The 13,209-nt window shown below is 41.5% G+C and overlaps 1 protein-coding gene across 5 annotated transcripts in view; it reads right to left on the reverse strand.

The window, feature by feature from the left end:
- Positions 1 to 13,209, reverse strand: part of DPP6 (dipeptidyl peptidase like 6) — a 534,562-nt gene that overhangs the window by 128,977 nt on the left and 392,376 nt on the right. For all 5 annotated transcript variants that reach the window (XM_068174757.1, XM_068174765.1, XM_068174742.1 and 2 more), the window contains exons 4-5: positions 4,925 to 5,019; positions 2,095 to 2,169 (exon numbers count right to left, since the gene is read on the reverse strand). In XM_068174757.1, coding sequence (XP_068030858.1) covers positions 2,095 to 2,169; positions 4,925 to 5,019 — 170 coding nt within the window. The remainder of the gene's footprint in view (positions 1 to 2,094; positions 2,170 to 4,924; positions 5,020 to 13,209) is intronic.

Raw genomic sequence — 13,209 nt, forward strand, 5'->3', positions numbered from 1 at the left:
AAGCTGAAGAAGTAATTCAACAGTGCCATGTTAATACAAAGAGCCACCCATCATGGCTTAAGGCTGCAACAACCAAGACTGAACCCAACTACCCCTCTATTATTGTGCTTCAAAACAGAACAAAACAAAACTCAAAACAAAACAAAACCAACAAATTTTCTTTTCTCCATAAACATGGATCTTAAAGGAATAAAAGTGGGTTTGTTTTGGTTTATTTTGCTTCAGGAGCTCTTGCTATATATGAATACCTGAGCAATTTGCAGTGTTCTCTTACAGTGAGTATATGCCACATCCTGAAACATTCCCAAAGGTAATGTTTTCAGCTTCCCACCCTGGGTTTTCCTTTCTAGTAAAAGATATGGTGTGATGCAGGGAGCACCTGGCTGTGTGCTGCTCTCTCTTCTTAAGAACCACAAACTCAGCATTCTGCCTGTACCTCAAACTCACAGGTCTGCAAGCACTGACGTGCAGAGAGGAGGATGCAGAGGAAGCACATCCAGCCCATCCTTTTCCATTCCCATGCCCCTCCTGCCACATTGCCCACATCAAGCACTCCTCCACACACTGAACACAAAGTCTGGGCTGTAAAAGCCCCTCCTGACTCTGCTTCTTTCAGATCTTCAGTGTGCAGTCCTTTCAGTGGAAAAAGGTTGAGAATAAAAAGTTATTTTCTCATTACTGTTTTTCAGAAATTTTACTTTTTCTCTCTATTTTTTTTTTTTTAATTTTTTTGTTTTGTTTTGTCATTAAAGGCATTTTTCTGTCATTCTCAGAGGAACTGAGGAAGCCCTCCCTCCTCAGGGCTCTTACAGCTTGCACAGTGCATCTGAGCAGAGTTGACACAGGGCTTCCACAGACAAAGGCTGATTTCCACTAAAAGAATGGAATTTAGCAAAACATCTCTGGCTCATAAGGCAGGGAAATTTGAGAGAAAGGCTTTGCTTGCTCAGTGACCCTTAGGCTGTCTTTTCCATATTTAGAATTAACTTAACACTTCCCCATCCATCTCTGTCTAGAACTAAGCTAAGCTTCAGGTAAGTGAAGTCACACCACCAGTAACTTCCCAGGAAAAATCATTATTAATTACTCCTAAAGATTCTGATACAGTTTTATTTTCCCTTTTCCTAAAACCAGGCATGTTTCTTCTGACTTTCACAGCACCAAGTCCGGAATAACTCCAAAGATGATAGCAGAGAAATCAGATGAGCTACAGAGCTACGACTTTCACTACCTAAAGGACCTGCAAATTTCCTTTGGTTAGCAGCTGAAATGTTATTTACATTAAGGAAAAAACAATTACGGCTGTCAGTGAATTAATTATTTTAATTTTGAAGAATTGGTGATATTCTAAACTATGGAAACAAAATATATGGGGCTTATAGTTCATCCAAGTAGTACAACATAGCAATCACTCAAACATTTCAGGCCTTATACCAGCAGAATTGAGGAAGACAAAAATATTATTCATGCAGAAGAATTGCTTCCCCCATGTTTGATTCTTTGGTCATCATTTAAAAATGACTCATTACATTTTTCCCTTTTGAAGTCTGGTAAAAAATTTGCTGTAATCCAGAACTTAGTATCAACCTAATGGTGATTTTTTACAAATGATTTATACCTAACCCTCAGAAGAAAAGGATTTATAATGAAAGTGATAGCTCAAGCCTAACTGCAGCACTGGGAATGGTGACACCATAATTAATGTATTATTTCAGTTGTGGGAGACACTGACAGTAGCTTTTTGTTCTGAGAAAGAAATTTATAGGGTGATGGAAAAAGGCAACGTGGAAAAAAAATCACAGAAGAGGAATAGAAATCCTTGTAGCAAAGACATGTCCTTACAATCCCCCTCCCGGAGGCTATAAAATCCTGGCAGTGACAGTGTTTCCTCACAGTCTAATTTATACTTTTCTCCTCTACTAGATGGCAGTGTGACATGCTCTCAGAATTGCTCAGTGAAGGGGCTTCCTGGTTTCTTTCATAGGAAGCAATTAATTTAAAATATTATCTTGCTGGCATAAAAGTAGAAAAAAAAAAAGAAAAAGAAAAATTTGCCACTGGCTGTGTATTTTGAAATCAAATCTGTTTACTTACAGGTTCAACATCGAAGGCAAATAGTGCATATTCCCTGTCAGGTGACACCTCATACCGGATAGCCTTTAAGGAGACCTGGAAAAGAAATACAGTTTTGAAACAAATGCTCGTCAGTTTTAAAGCTAATGACACCTAGAACTAATTGTTATGATCATCTCTCTAAGGATGAAGAATACTGCCAGAATTAAGGGTCTTGAAAAATATAGTATCCTTTTTTTTTTCAAACCCCAGAAATGTTATGTGGGCACTCATAAAGGAAAGAATAAATGTGTTGTGACTCAGAGCAGGCAGCTATATCAAAAAACCCAGAATTTTCCTTACTGCACAGAGGCTGGTGAGGTGGCAGGTGTAGGCAGTAGTTAGTACAAAGCTCTACTTTTTGCCATTAATAAATGGCAATTTATAAATTTCCTCTCATTATCTGTATTCACTGGCCAATGTCGGAGATTAAAAAAAATGTAAATAGCTTCTGGAGCAAATTAGTAATAGAGACACCACTACCTCACCCAATTAAGATAACCCAGAAGAAAACTATTCTGTTTTTCCCAGTTAAAAGTTTTTGGGATGCTGCAGCAGTTCAGCGTACCCTGACCTGTGTTCTGCAAAAATCAGCACTGTAAATCTTGCTAACAAGAAGAAATGCCAGGGTATCTCAGACTTGCCAGGAATTACCTTTTCCCAGCCCCACTTTTCATTTGTGTAGTGAAGCCATTTCTCCTCCCCAATATGTTTCAATAAAATGCATTACTGGCACAGATGGCACCAAGGTCAAAGAGAGGTGCCACTAACACATCACTCATCCACTGCCTTTTAAATCTCACCCTCTCGCCTAACAAATTAGATGCAAGTCCTTGAGAGAGTCCCACAAAGCAAAATTGAAAGGGTAATTGGGGAAAGTCCTCCCCAAGGCCAGGGTGGATGGACGTTCTGTGGGGGCAGCCCAAGGGACAGCCAGAAGCAGAGGGGACAGGCGGCACCATCATAGAAGGATTTGGGTTGGAAGGGACCTTTAAAGGCTGCCTAGTCCAACCCCGTGCAATGAGCAGGGACAGCTTTCCCCAGAACAAGTTGCCCAGAGTCCCTTCCACAAGCTTTAGTCACTCGTCTTTACTCTTACCTCAGACACAGAAATGCCACGAGATTTAAGGGTTGCTTTGTCACTTGGCTATTTAGGAAACCCCTTTTGGAGACCAGGGGTGCCCACAGAGGTGGTGCCAGCCCAAAGAGCTGTGTGTGTCCCCAGGAGGCACACGGGGAGCACAGAGCTCGCCCATCAGTGCTGCTGGAGCCACGGGCTGGGCAAGAGTGTCCTTGGCCTGGCACCACCAGAGACAACCGCGAGCCTCTGCCCCTCTTCTGCTGAGCTGCTGTGGCCAAACCCCGTTTGCCCACGTGTTTTGGGGTTATTAAACCCCATATCAGAGACCTACACACTGGTTTTGGTGAAGGATGATTTGAAATCAAAGTTTCTCCATGGAGGTGTTTATTCCCCGATGCTTTCCCAAAATTTCACCCTGATCCTGAGCATTTCCAGGGAAGAGGCAGCCACCACCTATCTGGGACATCTCACAGGCTGCTGACCCAGAGTAGCTCAGGATGGGGAGGGACGGGGAGCCTGGGCACCAGCAGTGTCAGCATGGAAACAGATTTTATTTACAGAAGACAGATTTTATTTACTGTTATGTTAACAACACGAGGAAGGAGAAACATGACCAAGTAGCAAAAGCTTTCTGCCCCAGGGCTGGAAAGGAAGAGGGAAAAGACAATGTGTCTGAGTAAATGTAATGGCAGCTCTTGCACTGGGGCTTTCTGGATTAATGTGGAGGTGACCTGCAGATGTATTTACTGAGAGGGCCGAGGAACAAAGGTAGAACAGGCAGTAGGGTGGAAAATGGCATGAAAATGCAGGATTTTCTTGTAGCACTGTGCTTTTCTTACAAATGGCAACAATTAAAAGCCAGTGGAATAAACAAGAGGCCAAATGGAAGTAATTTGACTTCAACAGACATTAAAGGAAGCCAGCCCATTACCTTAGAATTGTAAAGAAAGGGGTTGCACTCTGGTAAAAGAGGATTGCTTATATAATGCAGTAAAATTTGAAGGTTAAATGCAGCATGTGAAGTTTAAGTTTAGGCCCTGACATAATAATTTGGTGATAAATTCTTTGTCTCATTAAAAAATAATTAAAACAATTGATGTACTAACTTCTGCCACAATGCTGGTTTCATCTACTACACAAAACAATGCTACAAAACACTTCTATCACTAAAAACAATGCTCTGTATCAGATGTGACTTTGTATTCTTTACATTCGTTTTAATAATCAACTATTAACTTCTTCCCACAACAATTTCTTAGGGTTTCTCTTAAATACAACCCCACTTTTATTCCTTAATGCTACTCATAAAAAACAGTGAAATTACATTTCAACCATTAGGCAAGAAAAATCGGCAAATACACAAACAAAAAATAAGTATTTGCGTGGGGAAATGTAGAGAATGACAACAGAGAGTAAAGGATATCAATTGTCCTTTTTATTAAGCATGCAGAGATAAGAATTATGCATCTTTCAATTAGATATGATATGCAAGACTAGCTGCAAATCTCTATATGATACTTTCCAGAAGTATGGGAGAAACTGAGCTTGCAGAATAATAACAAAAGCTGGAGTTCAATCTCACATTATCCATCACTGCATAGCCCATTGTACCACCAGTGAATTGCTTCTCCTTGACAATACATGAAGTTGAAACCCAAGTCATTTTCTGCTTTACTGATCCAACTGCAAGAGAGCTGTGAAATTCAGCTACTTGTCATAGAAAATACTTACAATTTTTTTGTTTTCTATTAATATTGTTGAACTGTTGGTTTCGACATTCCTCAGAATCACTGTGCCATTCTGGTTTCTATAAATGAATTCATTATCTGCAAGGAGGAAAACAAAAGATCATTACGGAAATCTGAAATTGTGTTTGTGTGGAATCTAATTAGGGACTTAAAAACAAAAGTACTGCTGGGAAGTTCTTTCTGAAGAACTCAAATTATTTTTTAACACAGCCGTTGCTAAAAGTGGCTTTGAGGGCAGCCATAAAACAATGTGGTTGGTGTTTGTCACACGTTTGTTGTGCCACACTTTCCCTTAGATGAATGTAAGAGTGACCTGTTTTGAATATACACACACAGCTTGCTAGAAAACAAGGTCAAAAAACCCCATTCTTTATGATCACAGGTTTCTGAGTTCCACATTCTCTATAGGAGTTTAATAAGCATGGAAAGTCTCTGAAAATGAAAGGCAAATGAGCCTCTAACAAAGCAGATTCTGGAACCTAATACTGTGCTCCAACTCTGACATCTGTTCTGCAGACTTACACCAGCAGGAGAAATATGCAGAGAAATCACCATTTTCACACGAAAAAAAAGGCAAATCAGCTTGTCTCTGTGCACTTTGGGACTACTCCAGCTCTCAAGACAGGTGGACAAGAACAAAAATATTGGAGATAGTGTCCAGCTCTCAAAGCACGCAGCCTGCCTGACAGAAAGGCTGGGGCAGACATATGAAAGGGACTCCAAATGAGGGTTAGGTAGCAGGTCAAAAGTTCAGGATGAAAAACATTACAACAATAAAGGCATGTCAGAAACTGAAGTTCAAGCCTGATCAGTGCTTACATGCACTGCCCTGCAGATGAAACATAAAACATAACTCCCAAGCACTCTGCCATTAAAGGAATCAGCAGTTTTCTTGGCACAGGACTAGGGTTATGGGTTTTTTTGCAGCTTGGCTAAACTGAGAACTGATGGATCCTACCAAACCTCTGCTTCCAGTTTCAGTTAGAGAAACAATTCCTTACCACCTACCATTATGGTGGCTGCCCCAGGAATGTCACCATGATGCAACAAGGGCTAGGGACGTGTGGGTGGTTTAACATTACCCATGGGGTGTCCTGGGATGAGCCAAAGGTGAGTTTAAATCCTCTAGGATATGTACAAGCACAAACCCAGCTCACTGTAACTGCAGAGGTGTGCACTGCCCTGTTGGGGTGACCTGCTAAAGGCAACACTGGGTTTTGAGACTTGTTTCTTTCCTAGCAGTCTCCTTATCCATGTTCCAGTCTTTTATTTCCAACCTGGTGATGATAATCCTCATCACAGTCACTAACCAGCTTTACAAAATGCTCTGAAGGTGCAGATGAAAAGCTTCAACACTCTACTTATTGCTGTCAATAAAAAAAAAATCTCCATATCACGCATTTACACATAGGTGGAAGAATAAGAAATTACTGAGATTGGGATGAATCAGATTCTGTAAGGGAAAATGGTTGCTGCAATACAGTTGATCCTTTCAAAACCACAAGGTTTTGGAGACTTTAAGATTCTCAGAGTCCAAATCAGAGCAACAGCCCTTTAGACTCATAGGCAAAGTTCTCAAAGCACAACTCTTTCTTAAACTATGGAATAAATTTTATTAGCAACTTCTGTCTTGAATTAAAAAAGAGGGATCTTAATTAAATTTACTTACATTTATCTTTAGAGTATTCCTTCATACAATTTATGACTTAATAAACTAAGAAACTTAAACTTGAGAAAGAACTGATTGAACAGTGCTAGGACAGAAGTCAAAAAAGTCATAAGCACTAAGGAGAAGATAAATAAGGGATGCTTATTCCTTGCCTTTTCCAAAATAAGTACTGGAAGGCACCAGATGACATCAGTCAGTGTCAGGTTCAACACAAATAAAAGGGATTATTTTTTCATGCTGAAGGCAAACAAACTGTGGAACTCACAGTCCCAGAACAGAGCAGGTGCCAGGGCTGCAGGTGGATCCAAACTAGAATTAGAAAAATGGAAGAAAAATCCATAAAATATTATATGTCTTGAAGGGACATATAATGAAGGCTTGAAGGCTTTTTAAGAAGCCCATGAGCCAGCCATTGTGAGGGACTAAAGGAATAACCTGAATCCTCAACTTGAGAAACTTGCCTGCTTTTCAGAATCTTCCCTAAGTATTTGCCCTTGTCCTGGGCCATATGCCAGAAGAGACAATCTCTGGGATCTGATCCAGAAGCAACTTATTTACAACTCTAACTTCCAGCCTCTGTGTCCAGATCCTTAAGAAAAGTGTTTATGCCAACAATTTAGGAAGTAAGGCAATAAAAGATTTAATGTTTCGTACATACCTGGTCTTTATATACTCAAGTCACAAAGTCTGAAGCATTATTTGTTAAAAGAGAAAAGTATGCAGCCTAAATTTTTATTTTCCAGAAATATTTCAGGCATTCCAGAAAAAAAAACAACAAAAAAACAGGAAAAAGTTAAACAGAGAGACAGACTATTACCTAATTATCAGACATGCTGAAAAATATTACTGCTTTAATAATCACCCTCTGTCAACAACACAGAATGTTTTCCAATTATACCCTAAATTCAAGACAGAAAAAATCATGTTTTAAACATGGCCAGCAAAACATTTGGATAATTGTAAGGCTCTCAGGATATTTCCTAATTACAGAAAAGAAAAGAGCGATGAAATTCAGCTCCAAGATCAGAACATAGGTAAAGTAGCTTATTAATCTAATGAGTATGTGAAGCTGTTTCTTGAACATTGCAGGAGCTGATGGAAGTCACATTACTGCCCATAATGACATTGCTACCAAATTTTATTGCTCCTTATGCTCCAAAAAACCCCATAACATTTTAATAAACTATGAAACTTCAAGATTACATAAAAGTTGCTCCATGGTTGGAAGTAGATGACAGACTTTCCCATTATTTGTTAAACCGTAACAGGTTTAAAATCAGGTTTAAAATCTGCCACATGTACTTTTAGAATGCTTAAAAAAAAGAATAAATGAAGCAGTGCTGATTTGTTAGGGCTCTAAATCTTGCCATTATATTCAATTCCAGCCATCAACACACTGTCTGAGTTAATGAACAGAAAATTGGTCTGCCTAAGAGAAGAACAAATTGATCTGTGTTATATTCCAAACAAAACACTGGGAGGTTTAGCTGGGTCTTAGTCCTCAAAAGATAAATCATATTCCTGGACTTCTGTTTTGAAATGTGTGATTTGTCCTAGTGCAAGAGCATTGATTTAAATGGGACACACCTCAATCAAAGCCAGAAAGCAACGCAGTGGCCCCTGTCTGTAATGAATTCTGTCCAGCAAGCTGAGGAGAATTTGCAGCCTGATTTATAGTTGTCACCAGAGCTGATAAAGGTCATCACTGCCTCTCATTTTTTATATCTGCCTTTCTTTGGGGCTGGTGTTCAGTATAAATGATGCTGAAATTTATAACTTTCAGGCATGCTGCCATTTATTCCATTGCTTCAATCTTGGATTTTTTCCACCCGTTCTTCACCAAAGAAGTCATGGATGCCTCATCCCTGGACGTGTTCAAGGCCAGGATGGTTGGGGCTTTGAGCAATCTGGTCTAGTGAAAGGTGCCCAGTGGGGCTGGAACTGGGTGGTCTTTAAGGTTTCTTCAACCCAAACCTCTCTCTGATTCTATGGTTCAATAGCAAAGTTCACTTTTCCAGCTCCTCACCTCTCTTTCAACTTCCAGGAAATTGTCTGGGTGGTAGATTACATTTCCTGACTGTGAATGTAGACAAATATCTGTAGTCACACTTGAAAAAGGTGACTGATTGCAAGAAACAATGATTACCAGAAATAGTGGATCAGCCTTGGGGCTGTACAGAGTCAGTGCTGAGGAACTAGGGAGGCCTGGGGAGAAACTTTTAAGCAGAACAAGTGAAATCATAAACCCTCTTTGCTTCTCTGTCTTGAATTCAGTCAGAAAATGCACAGGCAGGGAAAACAGACCTAGGGAGAGGGAGCTCATGTCCCTTGAAGCCACTGAGCCCTCACCAGGAACAGCACAGACAGACTGGGCACCAGACAAAACAGCTCAGCACAGTGGAAAAGAAGGTTTGGGACAATTTTACTTCTAGGAGTAAGTTTGCGTGCTGGCAGTGCAAAGAATTTGAAGGAACTACATCCATTGACAGGAACACAGCATCAGTGCCCAAAAATTTAGTGCAGTGAAGCTTCTCTGAAGTCCACATTATAAGATACTGGCAGGACCATGCCTATGAGGAGAACTTTCATTATTTCTCAGAGATTTTGGGAAATAGAAAGCAAAACTGAGTGATAAAATCTGAAAATAAAAATTATTTAAATACAGCTCTAAAAAATATTTTAATGAAATTGTCATTTTCTAGCATTTTAGTAACTGATGAATGAAAAGTACAAAGAAAAAGGTTATGAAATTCACATGCAGCAAGTCAGCAGCAAGAGACAGTGAAAGAGAGAAGGTAGAGTCAGGACTTCTAGGGCCACTCCAGTCTTTTAGATCAACAGATCTGAGGAAAAGGCAACTTCTTCAGTCCTGATCAACAGACATGAAAGATAATTGAATGAGTCTCAGTATGATGAAAGCCAGCATCAAGGGAATTATCATTTTCAATCCCTAAGATTAAGGAAGATTGATGAATAAAGGAAATTTAAGTCCTGAAGTTGTTCTAAGCCATTTCAGATAAATGAGCCTCCAGACACTGGCAGGATTGGCAAACATATTACCCTGTGTCAGGAGAGCAGGGAGCAGCAGGTCCTGTGGGACCATGTGTGTCCCCTCCCAAGGGACAGAGGTCACTTTGCACGGGGCCACGTGCAGGGATGCTGGGATGGAGCTCTGCACTGGCACAGCAAATGTCACAGGCCACCAAGAGACCACTGGCACCCTTCTGTCGTTCCTCATGGGGGAAATAAGAAGAGTTGTTGTGGAGTTTTTAATGACCCAAAGCAGCCAGATCTTTGGTGTTTTATCTTACATCTGAAGGAGTCTTGCAGGAGCCCTGCAGCCCTGCCCAGCGTGGTGCACAGCATCACTCAGCCCTTGGCCAGGCTGAGCCCACCCCCACTGAGGTGACAACAGCACCTGAACAAGCCAAGGCTTTCTTGGAGTCCTCCCAGGCAGGTATTGATCAGACACACCTGGATACATTCACCATCTATCAAGATAACAGGCAGGAAGATTGCAGTGGTAGGACAGATGTTTCTTCACACAATCGGTATTTTCAACAGGATGTAGTACAGTTGTATTCCTTTGGAAAGATACATGAGGATCAGGCAGTGGAGTTTAAAAAAAAAAATCTTCTGCTTGTTTAGCAGCTCAGCAAATTTTCTGAAGGGCCAGGTGAGCCCCAGAACTGAATTTCAGAGTCAGTTGTTTGTTGGGTACATGCTGTAAATTTCAAATAGATGCACTGCAGCATGTCTTGAAAGAACAACAGATCACAGTACTAAATGCATCATCCAACAGCCTTATTTCCACCTGGGTTTGTGATTGCATCTCTCTGGACACCTGAATAGGCTTCCACTGGAGACTGATTGTGCTTTTCTTTTGCATTATGATCTATGTGGTGAAGTTTTGCAGCAGTTGGGGAGCATGCACAGTCCTAGCATTTGTTCAACCTCTGTCCTGAGTGCTTTTCTGAGGAATTCTACCTGCCCCAAGGGGTATAGGTCTCGGGGGCCATTCTCCTACCTGACTCCAGATGGGCAAATAGTTTCCTAAATGAGTTAATAATCCTGCAGGCCTGGTAAATAAGATGTGATTTCCCCTTTCATGAAAGCAAAGAAAAATAGGTATTTCCATAAACCTGCCTGTGTCCATCCTTCTCCCTGCTCATACCATCCTGCATCTTATTCCTCTTGTTTGGTGCTTCTTAATGTTTGCTGGTTTGGGGTGGTTTTGTTCTGATCGTTTCTATTTCGTTTGCGAATTTACCCTGTTCTGCTGTTTTCCACCCTGCTTCCATTATGTCCAAAAACCTCAGGTCCCCTCTCTCTCAAAACCAGTCCCTGAAGATAGCAGGCTCTCTGAAGATAGATGCTTCTGCTGCATCTGACACAATTAAGGGATTTTTTGGGTTTTGGCCCCTCACACAGCAACATGTTAACCACAGCTTGTGCTATTCCCTCACCTGTGACACTCAGAAAGCACATTTTTACAGGAACTTCAGAGTTCCCCCCCAGTTTTCTTTCCCTGTGAGCTGCTCACCAGAGCTATGGGGATGCTGGTACTGAACATCCATGCCTGGTGCCTCCCGTGCTGCTGATGAGCTGCTCTCTCCCCTCGGGCTCTGCTGTGTGCCTGGGTTGTGAGTGTTAATGTTGATGGTCAGAGCTGAGCCCCAGCCTGCCTGGATCCCAGTTCAGCCATGAACTGGGTTCATTCAGGGTGCTGTTGCCACAGACACCACTGCAGTGTGAGCCACCAAACTCCCCCAGTCCTGGGAGCATGGCAATCTCTTCCAGCCACTGGGCTTTTCCTCTGTGCTGCAGGTCACCTATGGATAGTCTGGGTTTGCTTTCTCCAGCTGGACCCTTCTCTTTGGCCCTGGTGAGTGTGTGCTGGGATGAGAGCTGTGACATGCCCAAGTCACAGGGCACAAACACTTCTTTCCCCACCCTGGTCTCCATCCACAGTCCCCAGTGGAAGCCTATTCAACCCTGAGAACAGAGGTTGAACAAATGTGCATGCTCCCCAACTGCTGCAAAACTTCACCACATAGATCATAATGCAAAAGAAAAGCACAATCAGTCTCCAGTGGAAGCCTATTCAGGTGTCCAGAGAGATGCAATCACAAACCCAGGTGGAAATAAGGCTGTTGGGATGATGCATTTAGTACTGTGATCTGTTGTTCTTTCAAGACATGCTGCAGTGCATCTATTTGAAATTTACAGCATGTACCCAACAAACAACTGACTCTGAAATTCCCTCTCCACGCCATAAGCAAAGACTGTTTTGATACTGAGCTGCTTCCCAGAGAGAAAATGCAGGGAAGGTTTCCCAGCCCCTGTCCCCTGGTGTCTGCATAGGCTGGGATAACAGAAAGTGGGAGGCAAGGATCACAAATGGGGAAGAGCAGCAAAACCCCATTTCCCTGCTCACAGCTTCATGGTGTCCTCAGTGAGCTGCTCCTCAGGGATGGGCCCTGTAGACTTTGGCATTTGTAATTTTTCACAGCCCCTGCCACCACCCTGCCTCTGTTTCAATGCACCTACCCCAACCAGTAACTCCTTTTCCTTCTGCCTTGCTACTTTGCCTGGAAGAAATAAATAAGAATTTCTTAGACTTTGTGATGCTGATACAAGGAGCAACAGGGGACAGAGAACAGCTTGCCTTTAACAACATTGCTACAGCCTTTAATTCCAGGAGACAACTGGAATCCCATTTTCAGCTTTCTGCCATTATGGGTCATTATCCTTTTACTGTTCCCAGCACTTTTTTCCCCACATGCAAGGCTGAAAGAAAAACTTCTTTAAATAGGTGATTTACTGTAATCTAGCTAAATACTGTATAACACATCAAATTGGTATATTAAGCAAGTGCAACAAGATAGAATGTGCTTTATTATGCAAGAAGTGGTTTTAATTGCTCATCATCTCAATGCAGTTGCACTTGGTGCACCAATATAGTGCTTTTACAGTAGTACCAGTAAAATAAAACACAATTATAGCTCAGGAAAATTCCCACATCAGCGTGCATCTCTAGCAGTCATGTAAATTAGCTTGTCAAAAGCTCCAAGAGATTGAGCCTTGGGAAAACTTAAAACTATAAAAGTCAGCAATGCTGGTCTGTTTCTCTTTTTTATCTAATCCCAACTCTTTCAAGATTTAAGTAAAAATAAAAAAAAAAAAAAGTTCTACATCCTACATCAAGCCTGAAATACAGGCAAGAGCACACCTTTGAAATTTGTGTCCCAAATTTGAAACCAGGTAAAATTCTGCTCCTACCTCATTTGTGAGGATGAACTCCTCCTCAAAGAGCCCCAGTCTGGGAACTCTGTGCACTCAGATAATAACTCAGTGGCACAGGCATGAAAAACTGAAATGTATGTGAGAAACTGAGAATTTGTTTCAACTTCCAATTACTCTCTTCCCAACTTCTCTCTGCTTTTATAACATATGGAGGGGGGGGGGGAAGAGAGACACTACAATTAGGTAAAAAATGAATGGGACATTCACTGGTCTAAATCCCATTTTATTCCATCCAGGGCAAACCATCTTGATTACAAAACTGCTGCAAAACTCTAACAACAGCAGTGCAGCCT

The sequence above is a fragment of the Anomalospiza imberbis genome, chromosome 1, assembly GCF_031753505.1.
Source record: "Anomalospiza imberbis isolate Cuckoo-Finch-1a 21T00152 chromosome 1, ASM3175350v1, whole genome shotgun sequence".
Classification (NCBI taxonomy): Eukaryota; Metazoa; Chordata; class Aves; order Passeriformes; family Viduidae; genus Anomalospiza; species Anomalospiza imberbis.